We start from the raw sequence: 25,488 nt of genomic DNA, 5'->3' as shown, positions 1-25,488 counted from the left end.
TTATGTTTCTCCTGTCTCTCTATTAATAGTTACATGCCATTTCTAATCAATAATATTTCCTTCTAATATTCAAACTTCACAGATTTTTGAATCATGTATTTGAAGTACTTAAATTGTTAAATGTCGTCCTCCTCCTAAAATAATGACCTATGTAATTTTTTTTTTTTTGCCAAAAGTGATTTCTTAGGCTGTTGTTTTAGGAAGGTGACGAAGTGTTTCTTTGCTCTTCAGATGATTAAAATTGTTACAGACCAGGAAGACCCAACATTCATTTAGAAATTCAGGATTTCTGATGAAATCTTTCTAACCCTTAACAATTGTCAAAAATTGTTCAAACCACAGTGTAGTTAGGAGAAATGTGTGTGTCAGGAACAATTTGTGATTACCTTGAAGTCTGTGACTGTAATGTGACAAATGTAAAGGTAAGTGTCAAGGAGAGTGAATAATTTTCCATGTTTAATTAGATAACCAAGTCTAAAACCTGTCCAGGTGAAACTCGGGGATATCATGATTAAAAATATCTAAAATCTCACCACCATCTAGAGACGTTTACCAAAATTAACTCAAGTGAATATATATAATGTTGAAACAATGTGGCGAATTATTTCTTACACTTTATTTCTATCTCGCAGCAAAGGGGTTGTGAATAAAAAAGGATGACCTCCACATTTTTATTTATTTATTTATTTTTTTTTACGTCACCTCAAACCAACAAACCAGTTGAAACTTCAACACAATTCTGGCAACCAAACATCAGTGAGATTCACCAACTCCTCCAGGAGGAGCAGTTCAATATCCAGGCAGATTTATTCCAGGCTTTGAATTGATGGCTGCAAAAAAATTATATAGTTTTTTTGTTTTTTTTTCTTCAATTTGGTGCTTTTAGTAGGAGATTAGTTCAGTCTATGCATGTAACTCACAGTAAATTCAAACCTGTGTGCTAAATTATTCAATATTGGTATTGAACACAGTCCAGATAAATCATCAAGTTCCAATACTTTCTACTTGATAATGCTAGAAATAACTATATAAGTAAGGCATGAAGTATTCATTACATGGGAAAACTTAAAATATTAAAAATGATTTTTAATGAATTTTCTTTTTCCACTTTTAACTTGTTTCTTAAGTTATAACATTTCTAATCTAATTTAAATGTTGCTATATTTTCTAAAAGTAACTGACTGGCTTCTCATGAAATCCTCTCATTTTGTTTTTTTTTTTGGGGGGGGGGCGTTTATCTGTTTGCAATCGGAGACGATCACAGCGCCTCAGCCAGAGCTGACATCTCTCATTTTGGAGGCCACGTGACGAGCAGACAGCTGGACTCGGGTCGCCGCGGCGCTCGCTGACATCACTCGGACATTGAGCGCCAGCGCCCAAGTCGTGTCGATGTCAGCGGGGAGAGAAAGCCGCTTTGAGTCGTATGGTTTCCTCTTTAAACTGTAGCCACCAACAACGTCGCTTGCAGCGTAACCACACCCCCCACTTGCATGCACACATGCACGCCCACCCCCATACACACACACACACACCCATACACACGCGTGCGCGGCTCAACTGGGGCCTTTTTTTAACGCCACAAAAGCAAGGATGTATGCGTTTGTAAGTGAGAGTGTGATAATAATAAGAGGCTGCACATGTTCTGCTCCACGAGGTCGTAACGAGGAAATAAAAATATACATATTTTAATGATTGAAATGAATCAGATCTTGTTTGCTTTGCACCTGTTCCTGTCTGAGAGCGACGCAGAGCGAGAGTCTGGGGGTGCAAGCCGCGCCTCCTCGCCCTGCCGTGCATCAGGTGTCTGCAGCAGCATGGAGTATCAGCCTGCGAGCCGAGAAAGAGAAAGTCCTCCTTCGCCTACCGTGGTGTGGTGAGTAATTCAGCCATAATCCGCCTTTCTCCTCGGCCCGTCTCCTCTCCCCCCTCTCCTGCCGTTCCATTCATATTCTAATCACAGCTTTCCCTTCTCCAGCTCTCAGGCACTCCATCAGAGCCCTCCCAGCCTCGGGCTTTGCACTTTTACTTCCACCCCCCCCCGTCTTCTTTTGTGGCCGTTCCCTCTTCTCAGAGGCACACCAAAAGAGAAAATAAGGCGAAAGAGTGAGCAAAAAAAAAAAAAAAGAATGACGAAGACTTTAACTTTGAACATGCCTCTGTAAAGTTTCAAAATGTTTGGAAGGAGAGGAACATCGAGAAGCAGCTTTACTGAAGGAGCAACTCAAGTGAGGCAACAGGTGGCTGTGGGATGTGTTCATAGAGGAGAGAAGAGATAAAAAAAACTGTAAAGTTGAGTAGTGAGTTCATTTGGACCTTCTGGGTGTATAAAATGTATGAAATGCCATAACTGAGAGCGGGGAGGCCGCAGTGTTAGGATGTAGATCTAAGCCTCTTTTTTTCTGGTTTGGAGGGAGCTTTTCTTATTCAAAACAGCCCCACAAAAGACTTCCAGTGAGCTCTGCCACATCCCCATCTGACTTGGGGCCATTCATCAGCCTTCCAAGCCTATCAATGACATGTCCCCATCAGGGCTCCTATAAAATCAGCCCCTTTCCCATGAAACATCAGCAAACATTTTGACGGGTCTGGCTTTCCCCCCGCTGGATTTCTGGAGTCTCCTGCTCCCTTCTTTGCACCCACCGCCCCCCTCCATCTCCCTCTCTCTTTCTCCCTCCCTCTCTCTCTCCCTCCTCCACCAACACCGCCCTTCTCCGGGCGAACCCCAGAGCCTCAACATCTCCCGTGACGGGCAGTGGTCAGGGAGCCTTAGGACGAGCCGAGAGGAGATCATCGGAGGAGGGGGACAGAGAGCGTGCACTGAGCCATTTTACTCGGAGGAGCCGGCGTCGTTGATGGGAAGAGGATGCACTGCGGGCTGCTGGAGGAGCCGGACATGGATTCCACAGGTCAGTCCTGGTAAACTGGCCGCAAACTTCTTCTTCTTAGCTGCGCCCTTTTTGGGTAGTGTCTCAAACTTTCTCTGGACCGGCTGTGGAGCATTTTGGTCTCATTTCTGGTAAATAGGAATCTGATTTTTGTATTTTTTAGTTTGTTTTTCATCAGGATCTGTTTCAGAAAAGGCGGTCAGAGAGGCGCACCTGCTCCCAAAGTTTTGAGTATAAAACAAAAAAACAGTGAAAAAAGGCAATTATTTTTAAAACAGTTAATAGTTCAAAATACAAAAGATAAAGCTTAGATATTCTCCTTTGTTTTTTCATTTGTAGAGGTTTGGCAGCTTTCGCAGGAAAGTGTTGCTGGTTCCTGCTGATAAACGGGCCAACATCCATCTCGGTTGTTGATCGGATTTAATCCAATTATTTGGATCCCCCCAACTTATCTGTTCTTGTGGCAAATGAAGCCTGAGCTCCGAGTCTCTGTGGAGAATTAGCTTCACTTCAGTGGATTCACTTATGCATCTCCAAGCTGCTTCTTTTCTGTCCTTTCAATGTGAAAAGAAGGACAAACTGGCAGTTTGGGCAAACTGCGAGGCTTCGATTCAATAAATGCATCTGAAGCCAAATAGATGGGAATAATAACAATAATTCAAACTTGACGTACCTCAAACTATTTCAAACAGCTATACTCAGTATAATTCGTATGTAGTGTGAAAAAACTTTTTGTTGTGTCCTTTTGAAAGGCACCTTCTGTAAATTTTTACTCTAACTTCCAAAAGCTTTTATTATCTGCTGTGACCTGGACCCTCTCTAACAGCAGCTACACTGAAAAAAAAGTTTCAAAATTAAAGCAGAAAGTTAATAACACATTCCTTTGAAATACATTTTTAAAAATACTCAGATCAAAACTAAAGAGAAGACGATTATTAACCAATCTCGTTTTCCTTCTTTCCTGACCGCAGACTCACTTTTTTCTGTTTTTTAAAAAGGATTTTCACTTTATCATGCAGCTCCCACATGAAAGCATTGTTGTTTTGCTGTTGCTCGCTCTCAGAAAGCACACCAGTCGGGCTTTTTCTAAGCAGAAATCAAATGAGCACAATGGCCTCTATTCCAGCAGACTGCTTCAGTAAATGCGCCCAGGCTCTTTTTTTTTTTAAGCTTCTGTGTGTTCATCTCGTCGTCTCTGGAGAACAATGCTGGATTCCTGCCGCCTTGCTGAAAACATCTCAAACGGGACCCACGGCTGCGCTGCCGCCCCAACACAATCGCTTGTTGTGGCCTCGGCCTGTCACATTAGTGACGTTTTAAGTGTCCTGCACGATGTTTATGTAAATACAGCTTTTGCTCAGTTCTGCTGCCGGGCGATGCTCCTTCAGTGCCGAAAAGGTCTAGAGAAATAAACCAAACTAGCCCTTTAGCTCACCTAGATCTTGTCATAAAGAAATGGGAGAACTTTTAAAGAGCAAATATTGTTTTTGAAATCTTCATAGAGAGCTGGATCGAAAGGTGCCTCAATGAGAGTGAGAGCAAGCGATACTCCAGTCACACGTCTCTGGGGAACATGTCCAACGACGAACGTAAGCAGCGAAACCTCCAGACGTTTGTTTGTTTGTTTCAGACTCCTTCACTGCATTCACCTGCTGCTGTTTGGTCGCATTACCAACACAGAATCAGGGTGTTTTCTGCCCCTGTAATAATTTGATTTACTCTGATGCTTGTTGACTGCTGCAGATGAGGAAAAGGAGAATAACAGAGCGACTAAACCACATTCAACACCAGCTACTCTGGAATGGTGAGTCACTAAAATCAAATATTGTTCTTTTAAAAAATAATAATAATAATAACAAAGGAAGAAGAGCATTTAAAGCTCATATAATATAATAAAAATAATAGGGAGGAACAATTAATATGCAAGCACAGGATGTCTGCTAAATATGAGGTTTTCACTTTTTTTTATTCTTTTTATTATTATTATTTATTCTTAAAGAATAAAAAAATTTAACCCTCATGTATTTTTTCAACCTGTCAGATTCCCTTCATATCAGCCTTAAATCAGATTTCTGTGAATTTTAGTTGCTGTACATTAAAAGCTCACTCAGATTATCAGATCATTTTCAGGATTTGCTTCATTTAAGTCTCAATTTCCATCAGATCTTAAACTTTTATGTTTGAACAAAAACAAGACCTGATTTTATCCTTCAATTTTGCTGAGTGTGAAAGTATTCCTAAACGCGTTTTCTTCTTGTAGCGCTTCAGTTTTATCTTTACATGACAGTTCCTTCTGCATGTTGGTTTTCCATTGCTAAACAAATGTCCCAAAAGTTGTGCCACTACTGTTGTCATTGCTTGTCTTTTTGACCAATTAGTATAATGTACGTAGCTGTGAACTAGTTTAATTTATGCAGGCTTTTTCCAATGTGCTGTAAATATGAAAACGTATGAAATTAGTTTTGTCAGCTGCAGTATAATTTATTCAAACCCCAGGCTGGTTTGAAATAATATTTTGTTTTACCAAAATGTTTCCTTTGACTGGAAATAATGTCAGTTTTGATATGAATCTTACGTTAAATCTGTGAAGGGAGTTAAAATTAGGGTGATGTCAAGGAGGCCCTCCAACACTTCCAGCTCCAACGATAAATTATCAACAAACCAGTGAAAACATTGTTTAAAAAAACTGATCAGCAATTTCAAAAAAGATAAAAGAGGTTTAATGTCTGGAATTCCAGTAAGGATTCTTGCGTTTATTATAAAGCTAGGATTGATTCTTAACATGCAATTTTCTTCATAAAATCTTAATATAAGGCAAAATTGATATTCTTTTTATATTGACTTAGAAATAAAAACATAAATAGAAACAGCCTTTATTGTCCCACATAGGTGAAATTCAGGTGTAACAGCAGCAACAAATATAAAGGTTAACACAAAAAGTTCTTTAAGTGTCAAAAGCAATATGTAAAAAAATGTTATATTAACGATTATACTAATAATATATTTTATTATTTTTTAAAATGTGCCTATCTTTACTCCTGCTTGCTTGAATAAAAACAAACGTAAAGCTAACTCTGCTGGGATATGGATAATTTTGTGGGTTTGTGTGAACTTCTACAATGATCAGAAAAACAGAAACAATTATTTTATGAGTTGGTGTTTTGACTAAAGACATCAAACACAAAGGAAAAATATTCTTTTGTGAAACTCATTTATTTTTCTAGTTAATAAAAGCAAAATACAAAACAAATAAAAGCAATGAACCTAACTGTAAACAAAAACTCAGACCTGCAGATGCATTTTAAGGGAACAATCTGGTTACCATCTGTCATACTGCAGCTGTCACTTTTGAGTTTTAGACAAAATCATTTCCTGTTGACTTTTATTTAGTTTTCAGTTTAGTTTAGTTGTGTGAATAAAAAAGATTAATAATCACAATGTGTCTGTCGAGAATTAGTGTTAACACTAAGTCGAAATTAAACGATGAATAAAAGTCTTTAACGTTCAAGTTTATAAAATGTTCACATAAAGATACTGTAGGGATCTTCTGCTTTCTATATGAGCACAGTCGTGGCAGTGATAAGTTTTACTTTTAGCAAACTAGCTAAAAGTAAAACCTGTCACCTCATCCAGAGGTTGCAGCCCCCTGAAATGACTAAAATCTCACTTCCTGTATAAAACAACACGCTGGAGATCATATGAATTTAGTTTTAAACATTTAAATAAAACTTGATGATGAAAATGCTTCTACTTTCTTTTCACAGTGACTGAACATGATGCGTTAAGATGATCACAGAAATGTTCGGAAGCAAATATTCAAAATTGCAAACATTGTGCAATGTTAATAGAAATATAAAAGTGTTTATTCATAAAATATTAATTTTAACAAATACATCCTCCACCTACAAATTTATAGAAAGTGTTCATGTAAAGACCAGTCTTTCTTTGTTTATTTTATTTTTCTGTTAAATTCTTATGCTCATGGTGTTCCTCAGGGTTCAGTATTAGATACGTTTTTCTTTTCTTCTCTTTGTAATCAAGAGAGCTAAATACACAATTTAGGAGGAGGGAAAAAAACTGTCTTTGCATTCATGCAGATAATCGAAGCTTTGCACAATATCTCTGCACAATTTAACAAGTTACAAACTTCATTACAGTATCAACATTTGAAATATCAAAATTGCAACCCAGTGCTGGGAACTAATATTTGTTTATTTTTGTTAACGCCATCTCCTGCTCTGCATATCAAATATATTTGGATGGATTCTTACTGCACACCTGATTTAGATTAATTTGGATTAAATCAGACAAAGAATAATGAGGAGAGAAGGAAAATTAGGCTTAATGGCAGTGATTGCAGTCATAGGAATAAAAATAAACCACGAATAACATTTACGTCCACAATTTTCCTTAAATCAAGCAGGTGTAATTTTAGCTAGCCATCCTATAAATAAGCATAAGAAGTATTTCAATTTGAAAGGCTGTTTTAGATTGCTTTGCAGAAAGTTTTTAATGAGCTATAAAATAATGTACATCCAAACGATTTACTGAACGGCTTAATGCAGTCGTGGCGACATAACTCTGAAAACTAGCTAAAAATAATAGCGAAGATTCATCTGAATGTTGACAAAAGTTAACAAAAACCATGCAACCACTTCAAATCCATTATTTTGCTTTACAACGTCGGGGCTCCTAGTGGACCAGTTGTTGTTTACATAATTAAATGTTAATTGATGAAAGGTTGCTGACTGAGAAACTGTCACTGTTTGCTGTATATGATTGAAAACATTCACTGTTTGGTTTGAATGAGTAAAACTGCTGTTCCGATGAAGCAGCTGCAAACCAATAAAAATACTTTTGAACCAAATCCTCTACTATTAGGTTACACTCATAACATTTTCTCTCCACATAATTTTCCAGTGTCGAATCTCACACATTTCTATAAATGAACTCCAGCACATATTTTGCCTGACATTGTTGCTTAAAGCTCATCCAGAGGTTGCAACCCCCTCATATGTGTTGTGCCACAGGTTAGAGGAAAACTACGAAATAGCAGAAGGTGTGTGCATCCCCAGGAGTGCGCTCTACATGCACTACCTTGACTTCAGCGAGAAGCACGACACGCAACCTGTGAACGCAGCGAGCTTTGGAAAGGTGAGCTCCGAATTTTAGTTTTCATCACCATCACTCCCAGTGTAACTCATGCTGCGCTAAATTCATTTTCCTGAGATATTTTCATCGAATCTCCTAAAGTGACTTCACAGATTGTGTATGAGGTAAAATAAAGGCTGTAATCTCAGTCATGGTCCGGAGTTTGTTTGTAACGAGTTACATTTATTCAGTTACATTTACTTACATTTTGGTTGGAGTATTTTTACTACACTGTACTTTTTACTTTTTACTTAAGTAATTCTATCATGAAGTATTGCTACCCTTACTTAAGTAAGATTTCTCTACCCTCTGTGAGTAACTTCACTCAATGATGAAGAACCAGCTTGTTTTAAACAAAAAAAAAATCACCAGACATAAAGTTTCATTTGTTAAAGTTTCACAAGTTTCATATTGAAAAACATTTTTTTCTTTTGCCTGATTTTGTTACTTTGTAGTTATGTTATTTAAATGAATTGTTTTCATTTGGTCATTAAAAAAAACACCATCATTTCCACATAACTTAACATTTCGGTCCATCTGAGGATGTAATTTATAAACATTAAATGATGTTTTGATTAGTTACTCTGCACTTGAGTTGCCGTTTTAGATACTTTTTACTTGAGTAAAAATATGTTGTAGTAGCGCGACTCTTACTTGAGTGCAGATTTTCCTGCATGGTTCGGTTTTGGGCTGCAGCTCCTGAAGCGGCGTCGACCGCAGCTCAGTGTGAACATTTAATCTAGAGCCAAAGGAGATGTGCTTTCGTCTGTTCCCACAACCCCAACAAGTTCCTCAGCCTTCCTGCCCCCAGCCGTCCCCTGTACCCCAGGCTCCGGCCCCAGCCCCCCACCCCGAGCGCGCCCCCGCCCCTCCGCCAGCTCCTGTCGGAAGATATTGAAAAAGAGAAGGGGCCTGGATTAATGTGTAATTAAAGGAAATTTGGAAGGGTGAGATGTTGCGGAATGTTAGATCAGTGGCTGGAGCAGTGTGGGGTGTCCTTTAGGAAGGCTTCATTGATTCGGGACAAAAAAACGAGAGAGGGTCCGGGCTGCCTCCCTGTCTGCTCATTTATCAAGCGGGGCCTGACAGAAACTTCACAGCTTGGCCCCTTTTTTCATCCCACACAATGGAGAGCTACACTGTTTGCTAAAGTTTCTGCACCGGGAGCCGGACCGAGGAGCCAATCTCTGCAGACAAAAAAAAAAAAAAAAGAAAAGAAAGAGAGAGGAAAGAAGGAAGGAGGGGAGATGAAAAGGACAAGGAGTGAGGATGGGAGAGGCTGATGAAGAAAGGAACGAGTCAAATGACTGGACATCACAGAAGTGACGGGATTTATTTTACTTGTATTTAACGTCTTGCTGAAACACAGTTGTTTCATGACAGCAACTTAACCCTTTCATGCATGAATTCTGATCCTGTAGGTCAGGATTTATTTATAAGTGTTTTTTATTTTCTTAAGGCATTCTATGATTTTTTTCTAGGTGATCAGTTGTAATTTTCTCCAAATACAAAGTTGCTATTTGGAAAATACACCAGTAGATTTGGTGTTTAAGGGTTATTTGATGTCACATTACTTGAGTCCACTACAGTAGAAGGAGGGACTTCTTGAGTTGCTCTTTCGCCTGTCTGCCAAATTGGATTTAACAAATGATTTGGCAGTGTATGTCCAGTAGTTAATAGTGTATTGTATGATCAATCAATCAATTTTTATTTGTATAGCACATTTCAGCAACAGGGCATTACAAAGTGCTTTCCTTATAAAAAGCACAAAAACGCAGTCATGCAACATAGAATCAACAATCAAAACATTACATTAAGTCCTGTGTCATTGTATGATGTACTTATGTGCATTTAAAACAAAGAAATCCACAAAAACACAACAAAATGGCTTTTAGATAGCTGTCCAGTGCAGTAACTGCTATGTATGAAAGGGTTAAATAAATAAAAAAATTATAAATATTCCATACTCTTATCTAAAAATCTAATTACAAGAATTAGAAGGAAAGCTGCTTTTAAAATGACCAAGAATTACTAAAAGAGAAAAGTGAATCCGCATCAAGTATGTTGCAGAGATCAATACTTTTTACACATAAAACAAGACGCTCTGCTCACATTGGAGCATCTCAATCATATTTAGGTTCTTGCAGGTTTCCTCTAAGTCGTTATCTTGCTGCGTAGTCTAAGTAAGCTCCAGGTAACAGCTGATGACGTTCTCCTGCAGAATCTACGGGTCCATCGAGTCGTTCAGCTTCTGAAGCATCAGGCCATCGCAGTACTGCCACCACTCTTTTACCTTTGTTGTGATGTCGTTTTTCTGAAATGCGTTTAGTTTTATAAAAGATGAAACGGGACACACACCGTCCAGAAAGTCACACTTTTGTCTCTTCTACCCAGAGAAATCAGATTTATCATGAAGACATATTTCCAGAAAAGTGATGAAGGCCTTTCTGTTCTTTTCTTATTTGAACTCTCACTTTGACACCAGTTTAGTTCAGATTATTTCTTATTGTTGAGACTTTAACACTGAGTGTAACTGAGGAAAGTGATGAATTCAGTGCTTTAGATGCTGCTCTGGGTTTGTTTTTTTTTGTTTTTTTTGCTATCTCCTGTTTGGGTCATTGAAGTTGTCGTAGGAAGATTCCCCACTGTTCTATATATTTGTTAATCAATAGAGTCTCAATGCCTTAGAAATGACTTCCATCCTTTTTAAATGTCATATGTTAGTTTTTGAAAACTTTTATCCTACTTCATGCTGTCAGACAGGTTCTATTGGGTCTTTTCTTGATTGTAGGCCTGGATGTGGAAAAATTGTGCTCATCTGTCCAATGAATATACTCAGAGTGATTTAACAAGAGGGGCATGTACTTATGAAAATAGTCAGGTTGGTTTGAAAAACTAAAAACTGCTTTTTTGTGTTTAGTTGTGCTAACTTTGTCTAATATTGAAAACTGTTTCATGATCTGGAACAAACTGAGATTCTTTCTGCCAATGAAGGTACTTGGTGCCTCCTAACTTCCGAGGTTAAGAAGTAATGGGTTGCAATATGTAAAACCCATTTTTTTAAGTGGTTTTTTTTTTGGCATTAAATACTTTAAACTTTAAAAAATGTATTCAAATGAATACTTGCTACTTTGCAAGGATTTGAATATTTGCATGTTTTGCATAGAGGTGAGCCATAGCTGGGTCTGGAACTATCCCATGCTGACATATCCCAAGATTATTTATATAAATAGAGGAAAGAAAATGGATTTATTTAGAAGTTTCACCTGAACTCACTTTCTTAGGGTTCCGCCTAGTTGAAGTAGTGAATAAAATATGAAGTGGGGTCTCTTTAGCTCTCCCGACACATAAACGTTGATGACTGAACATGTTTGTACTGACAGCTCTGATCTCCTTTTCATAAATAGATTATAAGGCAGCAGTTCCCAGCACTGACAACCAGAAGACTGGGGACAAGAGGACAGTCCAAGTGAGTTTGGACTTTTGTTCTTCTGTTTCGCATCACAAACAACAAGCAGAAACAGACACACTGAACTTAAACGGAAAGTTTTTCATTAAGATGTAACAAATTCACTTAGAAGCTGCTCATAGTGGTAGATTATCATGTTTTCAAAAGACATCCTGTCCTCCTCAGGTACCACTACTACGGGATTGCTGTGAAGGAGACGTCCCCGTACTACGATGTGATGTACTCCAAAAAGGGGGCGGCGTGGGTGAACGAGACGGGGAAGAAAGAGGTCACGAAGCAGACAGTGGCGTATTCACCGCGCTCCAAGCTGGGGACGCTTCTGCCAGAGTTTCCAAATGTCAAAGACCTAAATTTGCCTGCCAGCCTGCCAGAGGAGAGGGTAAAGGACAGTTTTTAAGTCCTTACTTACTTACAGCTCCCCCCGTCTCACCATCTCTGCTCCCCCTCTTTGACTCTTTTATCTGGCTTTGCGTTGAGAGAAGGACCTTAAGGATTTATGTGCTGGCTCCTCACTAACTCTTAATCTTCGGGGGGCAGATAATAAGATCTAGCAGTGGACAAAAGACGGGCACTAGCTGTCCGGCTTTTAAAAGGGGGGCCATGATTTTAAATGGTTTGTGTTTTGCTGATCTCTAAAGCTCGTTTTATATCGCTCTGCTCCAGCCTGGACCTGTAACATGTATTTATTGGTTCACAGGCAGATTTATTTTCTTGTTTTTGCAACACTTTTTTTTTTTTTTAGTTTCACCTCAAAAGAGGGGGAAAAAAAGGCTGTAAAACTTTCTGCTGCGAACAGATTAATACTCTGTTGTTGCTTTCAGGTGTCAACGTTCATCATGATGTACAGAACTCACTGTCAGAGGATACTGGACACGGTTATCAGAGCCAATTTTGACGAGGCAAGGTTTTGAACTCTACCCTCTTTATGAAACATAAGCATAAACCTCTTCTTGTAAACATCGCCTGCTTGGCGCCTGCAGGTCCAAAGTTTCCTGCTGCACTTCTGGCAGGGCATGCCGCCCCACATGCTCCCTGTCCTCGGCTCCCCCACTGTGGTCAACATCGTCGGTGTTTGTGACTCCATCCTCTACAAAGCCATCTCCGGGGTGCTGATGCCCACCGTCCTGCAAGCACTACCTGACAGGTGAGCATCCGTTTCCAAATCGCCGTCAGTCTGATGGGATTACAGCTAGATGCTCACATGCAGACACAAACCCTTTATTTCTCGCTGTCTGGGATTAAATCAGACTAGGCGGCTCCTGTTTAGCTGCGTTAGGAAAATTATTTCTGTTTGTCTTTAAAGTCAGAAGTTGGCGTACGTTTTCTCTGTATGTGGTTGAACTGCCTCCCACAAGCTTCTCCCAGCAGTTTGCTGGAGGTTTGGCCCATTCCTCCTGACAGACCTGAGTCAGGGTTGTTAGCCGTCTTGCTCACACACCTCATAAGCACTACACACACATTTTCTTAAAGACTGAGATCAGACATTATAATGGCCACTCCTAACAATGACTTCATTGTCTTTATGTCAACTAATTTGATTAGAGTCATTGTTCATTTTGAAGATATTGCTTCAATATTTCTTCCTCGTGATATCACCTATTTAGTGAAGTTGTTGCTGTGTATATTAGAAAACTATAATCTACCTTCTGTACGTTGATTTTGGGGTAATTTTCTGAATGACCTTTCAGCATTCTGGCATCTAGGAAACATTTTGATAATCTTAAGTCACCTAAAACAGAAAAAGATTCGTCTGATTTAACGTAAGACAGTAAGAAAAAATAATTTTTTTAAAGTTGTGTGGTATGGGAAAACTTTATCTTCAGCTGTAGAAGTGTTTCGACCTCCTCAGATTTGAGAGCGTGGGTTCCAGTTTAGAGATGTGTTGATCATTTTTGGAGCCAATTTTTGATCTGTAGTTTACAAAGCTCTAGGCCACCAAAAGGATAGATTCTGTCTAGAAGATAGACTGGATTCAGGATATTTTTCTTAATCTTCCTGCTGGGTGTCGTCGTTGCTGTTTCATGTTCAGAGTTGTTATTTTTAGCAACTTATATACAGACTAACATGGTTCGATTGAGCATGTTAACTGAACTTGAATACCCTCAAAATGTTACAAGCAACCCCAAATCCAGCATATTCTGTAAACCACAAAGGTGGAAATATAAGAATAAAAAAAGATCAACTTTGGTGTAATTGATTTGACCTTCTTGCTACCACTCTCTCTTTAAGCTGACGTAAAATGTACATTTTCTGATGGTGTTTTGCCTCTCAACTTTTGTTTTAGTTGCAAAATGCAAATACAGCATGTTTTAAACAATATTTGTTTTTAATTCATAAATAATAAATGGGACTCAAAGAGTTGATAGTCCTCCAATTCCTGTTAAGAACTGATTTCTTTGTGTCTCTACTTCAAACTGTTTATGCAAACGCTGCCAAGCAACTGCATTGTGACGAGTTAAACCTTTACCATCACTATTTATAGACATTTTTCTTATTAAGAATGTCTTACTATAATAATAGTGCAGATTTTACCCCACAGTAGTCTTCATTTACTGCTAAATATTGAGTGTATCTGTGGCTTTAGCTTACCTTGCAAACGGCAGAGAAAAAGATTTAATGAGTCGTTTTGATGAATGTTTTGAAAGCATTTCCTTTTAGGAATGTTGCTCTAACTTAAGCTTTGGATTGTTTCTTATGTGATGCCCTTTGGATGAAACCTCAGGATAAAATCTCATTAGCTGCAGCTCTTATAAATCCACTCTGTTGTCTCTCTTCTGCACAGCTTGACTCAGGTTATTCGGAAATTTGCCAAACAGCTTGATGAGTGGCTTAAAATAGCACTTCATGACCTTCCTGAAAACCTGAGGAACATCAAATTTGAATGTACGTCAACCACAAATGATTTATATTTGCTCGTGTAATAAGCCGCATCCCCAATATTGACCATTTTTCTATGATTTTATTTCCAGTGTCGAGGAGATTCTCCCAGATTTTGAAGCGGCAAACGTCATTAAACCATCTCTGTCAGGTGAATGTCGTGTTTCTGAATGTTTTTATTAAAATCCATATGAAAAACAAAGACACGAATCAGATAAGCGGCACACAGGCGTTATGTTGTCATTTCATGCGGCCCCCAGGCATCTCGGACCGTGATAAACAGTGCCGACATCACCTTCCAAATGCTGGAGGACTGGAGGAACGTGGACCTGAACAGCATCACCAAGCAGACACTTTACACCATGGAGGACTCGCAGGAGGAGCACAGGCAGCTTATTATGCACTGTAAGTATCACATTTAAAGCTCAATCTCTCGCTGCCGCGTAAACAACACACTCAGTGACGATCATTCCCACGACCGGCGGAGTCAAAGCACCGAGGACGGAGAGCAAAAGGTTAAACAAGTTCATCCTCCTCTCCAACGCCCCGCCGAGCCGCCACAATTCAGCTCCTGAGAGGAGCAGAGGTCACTGATATGTGGATGATGCTGCGCTACGAGGCTGTTGTTCAAGTTATGTCAAGTTTTTTTGTTTTTTTTTCCTCTCTTGACTCAGTGTATCAGGAATTTGACCGCCTGTTGGAAGAGCAGTCTCCAATCGAGGCCTACATCGAGTGGCTGGACTCCATGGTGGACCGCTGTGTCGTCAAGGTGAGAGACGGCGATAAAGATAAACGAAGATTTATGAATGATTCCGCATCTCACAGACATGTGAATAGCTGCAAAACAAGACAAGGTCATCTGGTTTACACTTTTGAAGCTTTTTCCTCCTAACAGAAGGTCTGGAAAAAACATCTAAAATAAATAAAATCTAATTCTAGAAGCCTTTTAGAATATGTCCTCCAGTTTCAAGAAGTTAACCAATAAAATCGTCATTTTATTTATAGATGTTGGTGAGATTTTCACTCCCTAGGTGGACTGCTGCTTGATCAAGGTCACATACCACTGCAGCAAAATAAAAATAAAAAATATTAACTGTATATCAAAACTATATATATTTTTAAATGGTCAGACAAAACAGCAGAAATTTTAAATTAATTTTAAAAACAATTTACAAAAAAACCTTTGTAAAATATCATCAATATGCCTGATTTTTACCAAGAAAATCATATAGCTTATAGACACAGGCTGCATTTAGAGTCTAAAAATAATTTTGCAAAAACTGATTATAAATGAAAGCAATAATATTTTTTATTTAAAAATACTAATTAGAAAAAATCTATTAGAAAAACATCACTGTTACTTTAGGGTTGGCTGCTATAAAGAAAATAAATAATAAAAATTTATAAAATTTTAAACACACAACCAGACTGAGATAATTTTTCTAGCTGCACCTGTAACAATTATGATTAGTTTTGTTTAATAAACCTGTTTGTGCAGCAAAGTGCTAAAATCCGTTCACCTCTGCATGCCTTTCTCACTCAGAGGCACTTAGCTCCCAATCCTCCCAGTTAATGATGTCTTCAAGCTCCCCATTTGCACCCATTATGTGCCAGATATGGGCTTGTAAAATTTGGTCGCCCTGGCAACGTCCTCCACCGCCCAGACAATAGTTCAATAGGAAAGGCGTGTCCCCGGGGGCAAATTAAATAGTTGACTTGTTGACATGTTTTTCGTTCCTGAGGGTTAAGCCCCAATATGGACCCAGGGGTTAATTCTAGCGCTCCCTCCCCCCCACCTCCATCTTTTTCTCATGGAAATGTTCTCTCCCTAGGTGGCGGGGAAGAGGCCCGGCTCGCTGAAGAAGGTGGCCCAACAGTTCCTGCTGATGTGGTCGTGTTTTGGTACCAGAGTCATCCGGGACATGACCCTGCACAGCGCGCCCAGCTTTGGTGAGCCCAGAATGATTCATGCTGACGCGAACAAGTTCACAGTCTGCTTTGGAAACCAAATATTCTGAGCAATTTTAGAGATTTTATGTTGAAGTTCTGCAGATAAACCACCTGTTAAAATACATTCTCTTTATGAAACATTACAAAGCCATTGGAACCCCGTTGAAATGACATCATGTCAGTTTTAGGCATAGAATGAGATTCCCACTGTATGAAGAATTGAAAGTGCCACTGTTTCTCAATATCTGTAGAAAAAAACTAAAAGTAAAGCACATTACTTGGCGTAATTGCTTTCATTTGAAATAGAAAAGCAGAAATGATTCCTGATGGTTTTCCAACTGTGCTACAAGTACAACTTTAGAGAGATTCAGGAAATATTTTGGTATTAATTATTTCAAGTAAAAAGGGTCACACTGATTCTGGGTTTACTTATGACGTCTTTTATTTACCTTTGCTGTCCAATCTTGGACTTTGGAACGACATCAAACCAAATTTCACCATTTTTCAGTTTCTTTAATTTGCTAATGGATAGGTTCAATGACCAGGCTATCTGCTATTAGCTATAAAAGTTAATAATAATGTAGTTCTATGCATTTTGTTCTTTGCAAAGCCATAGCAGTATAATTATTAATGTGGTGTATGCGGGGGTGAGGGGGTGTGTGTGTGTGAAAGATTTGTTGAGAAGTAAGTCAGCAGTATTTTTTCCACTGCAGGTTGGGTTGGTTAAAAAGGTCCAACTTTCTATTCTTTCAAGTGATGACTTTTTGTTTCTCTTTCAAAGTTCAGACTTGCAAATTGTATCTTTTTAAGTGAAAATAGGACCCAAACATGTAGGTCCTGAACTGTTTACCTCCCTTGAAAATTTATTAAGAAGTTTGTTCCTAGGAGGAAATGAGGCAGGCATGTAAAGGGAATAAAAGCTTTGAAAAAAAACATTTAATCTGTTTTTATTGACATTTTACTGAAAATTAAAGTTAATGATGTTCTCTATAATCAAGGAAACAATCTCTACTGTCTTTACATTAATCAATTCCTTCTTATCATGGTAGTCCTGGTTTTTACATACTTTCACTGGTATTTTGTCCTTTTATCTTTACCAATGAGCTCCAAGTCTTCAGTGTTGGAAAGCCTTCTTGCCATCACCCGAATCTTTAGCTTCCTTCCAGATTCTGCATCAGATTTAACTTGGGATTCTGGTTGGGCTGTTCCAGTGGCTGCCTTGTTTTTTATAACCTGTTGTGCATAAGCCAACGTTAGAACGCAGCAGTAAAAGTGAAAGAGGCACAAAAACAGACTTCTCCGTCTTCTACTCGCCCTTTCTTTGAATATGAAAGACACAGCTGGTAGCGGTGTTTTGATAAAGCAGGTCTCTGTGCACAAACAGCTAATTAACAAAGACCACCCCTCCCCTTTCCCGAGGCATTTCACTGTTTTTTACCCCATTTTATGAGTGTCCAGGATTGCGCCCCGCTCCCCTGAATGACCAAAAGTGTTTTTATTATGCGCACTGCGGCGGCACAATGACACGTTTGTGATGCCGCTGCCTCATCTGCTCCCTGTGACATCTGGGGTCAGCCGACATATTACTGAGGCTGAGTTGGTTCGTTTTTTAATGACGGCGAGCCTCCTGTCAGGATGTGAAGTCATCAACGCTCAGACAGTCGTCGTTTATTTCATTAGTTTTCCTATCTTTAAAAAAGTTTCGTGGTTTTAGCAGGAAGAGATAGCATGTTGTGTTTTTGTGTCTGCAGGGTCCTTCCACCTGATCCACCTCATGTTTGATGATTACGTTCTCTACCTGCTGGAGTCGCTGCACTTCCAGGAGAGGGCCAACGACCTGATGAGGGCCATGAAAGGGGAGGGGAGCACAGGTGAGGCCTCAAACACTGAGCTACCTGTGAGGAGTAAAGCTACACAAAGTCAGCTTAAGTCAGAAATTTTATTTACTGTTTCTGTATTACTTTCTTCAAACTTAGAGGTTTACATTCACCAAAATTATTTTGCTGTTAAATTATTTGGTAACGCCCAGATGATGATGTAATGTCTTGGTAGACTTCGGATAGGTTAGGTTAACATCATTTGAGTAAATTAGAGGAACACCTGGGATTGTATTTTGGCAACATTTCAAACACGGGTGACATCATGGAAAATCTGAAGAAATTAGACTAGATGCCAGGAAGAGATTCGGTTCATCCTTTGATACAATTTCCATATGTCTGAATGTGTTTTGATGTAAAACATCCTCACTGTTAGCCACAGCGAAACAAGTCCTGCACAAACATGGACTGAAAGGCCACTCCGAGAAAAAGAAGCAATTACAAAGTCAAAACAATATGCTTTTGGGATGCTGTATCAACCAGCTTTTATTTTAAACCACTCATCAGAATCAAAGCATACTGAAGAAATTATTTTAAGCTTAGAGGAATAATTATGTTGATTTTATATTCTAAAAATTAAAGTGGGATAATGTGTTCGATGCTTCCATAAATCTGGCTTTTGTGAAAGGGTGGCAAAAATTAACATGCCACATCACTCTGAACACACCATCCCCTATGTTAAAGCACGGCAGTGGCAGCATCATTTGTTGGGATGATTTTGTGTTTTCAGTTCAGCTGTGCAGTGTGTGCCGTCCTGAAAGAAAACCAGTTAGAGGCTGCAAAGGACTCAAGACTAAAGCAGAGGGTCATCAGTAGCACGATGACCCTAAGCATACAGCCACTGGAGTGGTTTTGGTTGAAATACATCATCGTGTTAGAAAGGTCCAGTCAAAGTCTACGAATAAATCCAATTGAGAATCATTGGCAAGACTTGAAAGCTGATGTTCAGAAAGACTCTCTGTCCAATCTGACAGCAATTGAGCAAATTTTTAAAGAAAAATGAGTGAAAATCAGAGTTTCTGTGGAGGCGTCCAGCAAATCTTGATTCCACGAATGTGTCCTCTCTTGACTCTTTCAGCAGAGCAAGAGGAAGAATTCACGCTGACAGAAACCAGCCCCACCTCCCCATCTCCGGGGTCCTACTCTCCCGCCCGCTCCGTCCAATCGGTGGACGTCTCGTCGGCCAGCTCCCCCACTGCCGCCCTGTCCCCAGAGTACACAGGGGTCACCGCTTCCACAGGTAAGACAGGACAGAAAACGAAGTGGCTCAAAATGCTCCACGTTATTTAGCTACTCCGCGCCGAAACGTTTGTTTCTGTGTCTGCCAGGCGCTGTTCAGTCATATACCTGGTCCCTTACATACACAGTGACCACAGCGGGCGGCTCCGCTCCGGAGGCTGGGCAGCAGCTGTCCTGCATGAGGAGCAGCGCTCCCGTCCCGCCGCCGTCCTCCGCCCACAGGATGCCGGTGTACGCCCACAGGGAGGAGCACTGGGTAAATACCACCCTGGTGTTAAATGCACCCACAGGAGATTTAACTGGTTTCACTGCTAATCAGACACGTCTTGCTGCTGTTCTTGTCTCAGATACAGCGGTAGCTACAACTATGGCAGCTACACCAACCAGCACCCCCACTCCATCCAGAGCCAGTACCCGAGCCTGGCCCACGAGCCGGCCATCCCCGCCCCACTTCACTACTCCGCCTACCACCGCTCCTCTGCACAGGTCAGTGCTGCACAGGCAGGATCGGGCTAGCTCACTGAATCATTTTTTAAAAATTAACTTTGAAGCACAAATAAACGTTTGTTTACAATACCAAAGAGTCACAATGTTCTAGATGCATATTCGTATTTTATGGGTTTCTCTTTTATTTAAACAGTTAAAATGATGGAAAAAGATAAAGGTCAGACATCTAGGCACCAAAGCTGAGTAACGTTGATGTATGTTAGACTCACCGAACCTGGAGTTAGTATTTAATTTATAAAATGACAAATAAAGCAAAAAGGTGTGAAGAGATGAAGCTTTCAGATGCATGCCCCAAGAAAAACCTGTTTGTAAAACATGAGAACATCCTCACTGTTAAAGTCCTACTTTAAAAAGAAGAATTCATAGAAATGTATTTTAAATGAGACAGTGAAAAGCTTTTAACTAATTAAAATCATTTATTTTGTGTAATAAAGTTTTCAGTCTGCAGCTTAGCTAAGTTGCAAATCTTTCAGTGCTTTTAAAGAAAGTGTTTCTTCTGTACTATAAAATGTAACATTTCAAATTATTTGTAGCAATTTCAAGTCACATTAACATTTACTTTACCTTCCAAATCTATTCACATAATTTACACTTTTTCACATTTTATGTTGCTGCAGCAGACCAACATAAAGTGGCGCATTACTGTGAAAACGATTCCTGGTTTACAGCTTTTCATCTAACGAGAAATCTGAAAAGTGTGGCATATATTATTCAGCCCTGTTTTTGTCTGTTGCCCCTAAATAAAATCCAGTAGGACCACTTTCCTGAGGAAGTCACTTGTGTTTAACGTAATCTTCTTAAATCCTGTTATGTGACACCATTAGAGAACAAACAGCTTCAAGAAGAAAGGTCAGGGAGGAAGTTATAGAGAAACTTAAAGCAGGGTTAGATTATAAAACATAATCTCAAGCTGTGAACATCTCACATAATTCTCTGAGAATGGAAAGCGTTTAGGACAACGACAAGCCGTCATCCTAACCCACTTCACAAAGATGGCGTTCATGAAAAAGACTTCTTTTGACAAGAACATCAAAAGAAGTCTTGTTTGCAAGCTGCCCTGGTCACATGAGACATACAGTACAGACCAAAAGTTTGGACACACAGTTGTGTCCAAACTTTTGGTCTGTACTGTATATCTGAATTTTTTTTTTTTGCCTGAAGTAAAAGGGTTAAGTACAGCAAAAAACTTAACATTGCACAATGTTTAGAACGCACAATCCTTACTGTGAAACATGCTGGTGGCAGCATCATGCTGTGGGGATCCTTCTCCTCACCAGAGGCAAGAAAGCTGGGAAGAAGTATGGAGCTACATCCAGGGTAATAATGGATAGAAACCTGGTGGTCAGGCTGAATCACTTAAAGTCCAGCTCTAAATCCAACAGAGAATTTGTGACAAGACTTGACAACTGGTGTTTAGCTCTTTTAGTTTCACGTTTGAAATCACCACCTTATTTTAATTGTACGCAGTTCTGTAAATGCTTTGTGAGTAAATATACCTGCCAATTTATCCATAAAAACTGGAACTTTCAATATCTATAAAGTTATTTTCGCAATTTACCGTCTATTAAAGACTGCCTCTCAGATTAATTTCACTCCCAGCTACCGCTGGGGTGAAATTACCGTAATAACCCGACATTGGCTGGAAAGCGGAATGTCTCCCCCCCTTTAGAAACCGTCAGATAGCGCAAAGTGTGGCGGAATTACGGTACTGTAAATTTGGCTGGATTGTCGTCAACACACTCTCCCTCCTATCTGACTGAGCCTGTAAAAAATTATTTGTTCTTTATTTCACAATTCTGGACTACTTTGTGTTTGTTTATCTCATAAAACCCCATTAAGATGCTTTGGAGTTTGTGGTTGTATTGTGATAAAATGTGCAAAGGTTCAGGTGATATTTAGGTGGTGGATTGTCCACCGGGAGAATACACACACACATCTCCCATCTGCTCGGTTTTATGTATTCCAGGTTGTTAATTTATCTGAAATCTACAAGAAACTCAGCTTGATTAACTGCAAAAGAAATCGGTTTGGTATCTTTATTGTTTTAAACAAAAGATTTAAATATAAAAAAGAGGTTTCGGTCCTTGATGTTGCCGTTCCTGCAGCTTGTGGTGTAAATTCGCTCTTTTGGTGGTAATTTCCTGTCGATGGAGCGCCAGCCTCCGCTGCTTTTATGATGTGGGGGGTGGGGGGGGCAATCGGCCGGACTTCAGAGCTCGCAGTGTTTCTAAACGTTTCTGAATCAAACCCTCTCCGCTCGGCGGAAGCAGACAGTGAAAGGTGGCTCTACCAGGGGCCAAGAGGGGCCCCGCTCTGTTACTCCTCCTTCCAGCTCTCAATGGTCTCTTCATGTGTTTGAGCCAGCAGCCTGAGAGCGGGGCAGAAGGGGCGTTTATTAAAATATTGTTATGCAACGACCCCTTCTTTGCCTGTGAACAAGAGGCAGCTGAGGAGTCTGCTCTGCTCTGACCATCTTTTTCCGTGCCGTGATCCTTCATAATGGAATCGACTGTCGTGTTTATATTTAGCCAGAAAAAGGGGAAAGACTCCTACTTCCACTTTTCTTTTTTAGACCCGTCTGAGCTTAAATGAAGCACAATGACTCCACTTTGTCAGAGCAAGAGGTCGGGCATGGAGCTACAACCTCATCCGGATCCACATCTGTCCATAGTATTTTTATCGCCAGGCAGATTAACTCATTGTTCTTTGTGCGCCGTCACCACAGGCAACGCAAATAACAAATAGAAAAGCCATTTTTTAAGGAAAATACTTTCTTTTTTTTTTAAGAAGCTTAATTTTTCTGTTTTGACCATTTTTGGCACAACTTGTGAGACAATTTCCCCCGACAGGAAATTACCATCGACGGGGTCGGCTCACATAAACAGGTTCACATATGAGACGACACCGAGGTCTCAGAAAGGAGGGAGTTTACTGATGCAAGCTTTTCATGCTTCCTTCAAGGTTTTAAATGTTTTGTTGATGTGTAAGAAAAAAGCTTATCATCAATCTAAACTTAAGGACTACAGGTAGAAGAATTCAGCATAACGATTTAGTTTGGTTTTTTTATAAATTCAGAATATTTTTACCATTTTTATTGATTCAGATGTACATTTGGATCTATATTTGGTTTGTTTTATTTTATTGTGATGATTATTTAGTTTTGTTGTTGCTAATAATGCTGCGGCGTGAAAAAGTGTTTGCCCCTTCCCGATTTCCAGCTTATTTGCATGTTTTCCACACTTAGCTGTTTCAGGACATCAAACCAATTTAAATGTTAGTCAAAGACAACACAAGTGAACACAAAATTCAGTCTTTAAATTTTAATTTTTTTCCCTATTTATTTATTTTTATGTCAAAGATCAGTTCTAAACCTTATTTAATTGCTTATAAAATAATTATTGATTAATTATTATTGTCTTTCTCCTCCTCAGTACCAGCTCAACAGCCAGATGCCCCGCATGGAGCCGTGCCTGATGGGCAGCACTCCTCGGTTGCACCCTGCGCCCATCGCCCCCCGCTGGCCAGATGTGTCTCCTGCTAACAGCTGTTACTCCAGCCCGCCTATGCATTCCTCTCGCTATGCCACCTCTGGGGACATGTACTCTCCTCTCGGCCCTCGCAGAAACTCAGAGTACGAACACTCTCAGCATTTTCCAGGCTTTGCCTACATCAACGGAGAGGCCACTACAGGCTGGGCCAAATAGGGTTTGATAACTCCTTACCTGATAAACCGGCAGCTGCAGTCTCTGAACTCTCTCAAAGACAAAGAGGAAAGGGAAAGAAATCGAGGCCGGACTGACAAGTTTGAAGAGGCGTGTTACATCGGTCGCCCTGATGATTGTGGTGTCATCCCGACCAGATCTCCGATTAATCATTTCCTCCATCAAACACTTGATGGAGGAAAACAAATCATATTGATTGTCTGAACCTGCAGCAAAATCATATAAAGAGTGCAATGCTGCTGCCAAGCTGTGCCTTTGTTTTAAGGAATGTACACCTCAGCCAGAGTTGCCCTTGCTGCTCTCAGTGCTGTGTTTGGATACCGGTGCAGCTGCAGGTTTTCCTGCAGGCGTTGCTCAGCACTGTTGCAGCATCTCGTCGCGATGAGCTGCACCGCCTTAACCATCTCCTGGGACTCCAGGTCTGTGACTCTGAGCTGACAACCATCACGTGTTTCCATCTCAGATAGTTAACTTAAACACAACACATGTATCCTGTCGCAAGCTTTTCTGCTGTTTTTCTGTGACTATATATCTATAAAGATAGGTATATATATATATATAAATATATATATATATATAAGTATTTTCTGTAACTTTGTAACATGGTGTAATGCTATATTTTCTATGTCGTCTCTGTTTTGTATGGTTAGTAAAGGATGCATTAACTTAGGGTTGTGTGTTTTATAATGCACTCAAAGCTACGGAGGACCTATTACCCTATGGGTATTTATTAAAAAGGGAAATATCAAAGTGTACAGTAACATGAAGTCACTTTTCTGTAAATAAAAAGCACTGGAGAGCATCTGTGGTGACAGTTAAATTATGTTGGAAATATTCCGCCCTCATAAATAATTCAACAATTCAAAACAGCGAGTCATTTTTTTTTTTCTGCTGTTTTCATGAGTTTTATGTTGAGAAAACCCAACACATAGCCACTTTTTGTTCAAATATACATAACGTAATAGCGTATTTGGCCTTCACATAGTTCTGTTTGGTCACACCTAAAACAATACCAACAAGTTTAGGATCAGACCAGTGTACCCAAAGTAAATAGTTACATTTATTAAAGGAAAAGGCCAAAATGGTGCCCTTGTTAAATCCAGGAAAAACTGTGTCTGACTGCATTTTTTGGAAAATTGTTTCTTTTTTCTTTTATTTTCAGTCGCCACACCTAAAGCCTGATTGTTGCCAGAGTTGTAGAGATAAGAAGTTACTTAAACGAAACCTGTTTGACAACATGAAGTCACAAATAAAGAGAATGTGGGACAGTCACCAACTAACCAAAATCACTCAGAATCCTTTGGCAACTAAACCAAGAAGGTCACAAAGGAACCCAAACAATATGTGAAGCAAAACTGGCTTCACTCTTCTCAGTTAAGAGCTGCGTCTATGATTAAACAGTAAGAAAGAGAAACTGGGCAGAAACTGCATCCGTGTTACAGTGATCATACAAAATCCTGGCGAATGCCTTCCAAAAAACATCTTGATTAACCTCAGCACTTTTGGCAAAATACTACGTGAACTGATGAGGAAACAATGGATTGTTTTGTAAAGTGTGCATCTTCTTACACCTAATGTAAAACTAAGATGATTTCAGAAAAATGTCATCACACCATCAGTTAAACACAGTTGTGCTGGTATAATTTTCTGGGACTGATTTGTTGCTTCAGGATCCCAGACAGCATCATGATGGAACCATGATTTACGCTTTTAACTAGTAAATCTTGAACATGTTTGTGACCTTAAGATCATTAGAGTTATGTAGCAGGACAATCCTCCAAAGCACCAAAAAACTTTATCTTTAAATCAGA

At 39.6% G+C, this 25,488-nt stretch overlaps 1 protein-coding gene across 4 annotated transcripts; it reads left to right on the top strand.

Moving 5' to 3' along the window:
• Window positions 1–37: 37 nt before the first annotated feature.
• rfx4 (regulatory factor X, 4) lies at window positions 38–24,544 on the top strand. 4 transcript variants are annotated; one of them, XR_004342066.1, is made up of 19 exons: window positions 38–1,873; window positions 1,976–2,906; window positions 4,388–4,474; window positions 4,629–4,689; window positions 7,916–8,039; window positions 11,444–11,505; window positions 11,671–11,884; window positions 12,327–12,404; window positions 12,486–12,649; window positions 14,288–14,388; window positions 14,475–14,533; window positions 14,643–14,787; window positions 15,057–15,151; window positions 16,215–16,332; window positions 18,084–18,203; window positions 19,291–19,449; window positions 19,538–19,704; window positions 19,796–19,934; window positions 23,387–23,562. XR_004342066.1 is itself a non-coding variant. In XM_032584386.1 (19 exons), the coding sequence occupies exons 2-19, from the start codon at window positions 2,864–2,866 to the stop codon at window positions 23,657–23,659; spliced, it is 2,229 nt and encodes a 742-aa protein (XP_032440277.1). In that variant the 5' UTR covers window positions 38–1,873; window positions 1,976–2,863; the 3' UTR covers window positions 23,660–24,544. The 4 variants fall into 4 exon arrangements, 1 of the variants encoding a protein (XP_032440277.1); XR_004342064.1 differs by having other exon boundaries at window positions 19,288–19,449; XM_032584386.1 differs by having other exon boundaries at window positions 19,288–19,449; window positions 19,538–19,721; window positions 23,387–24,544.
• Window positions 24,545–25,488: the final 944 nt, after the last annotated feature.

The sequence above is a fragment of the Xiphophorus hellerii genome, chromosome 2, assembly GCF_003331165.1.
Source record: "Xiphophorus hellerii strain 12219 chromosome 2, Xiphophorus_hellerii-4.1, whole genome shotgun sequence".
NCBI lineage: Eukaryota > Metazoa > Chordata > Actinopteri > Cyprinodontiformes > Poeciliidae > Xiphophorus > Xiphophorus hellerii.
This window is presented reverse-complemented; position numbering and strand designations above follow the sequence as displayed.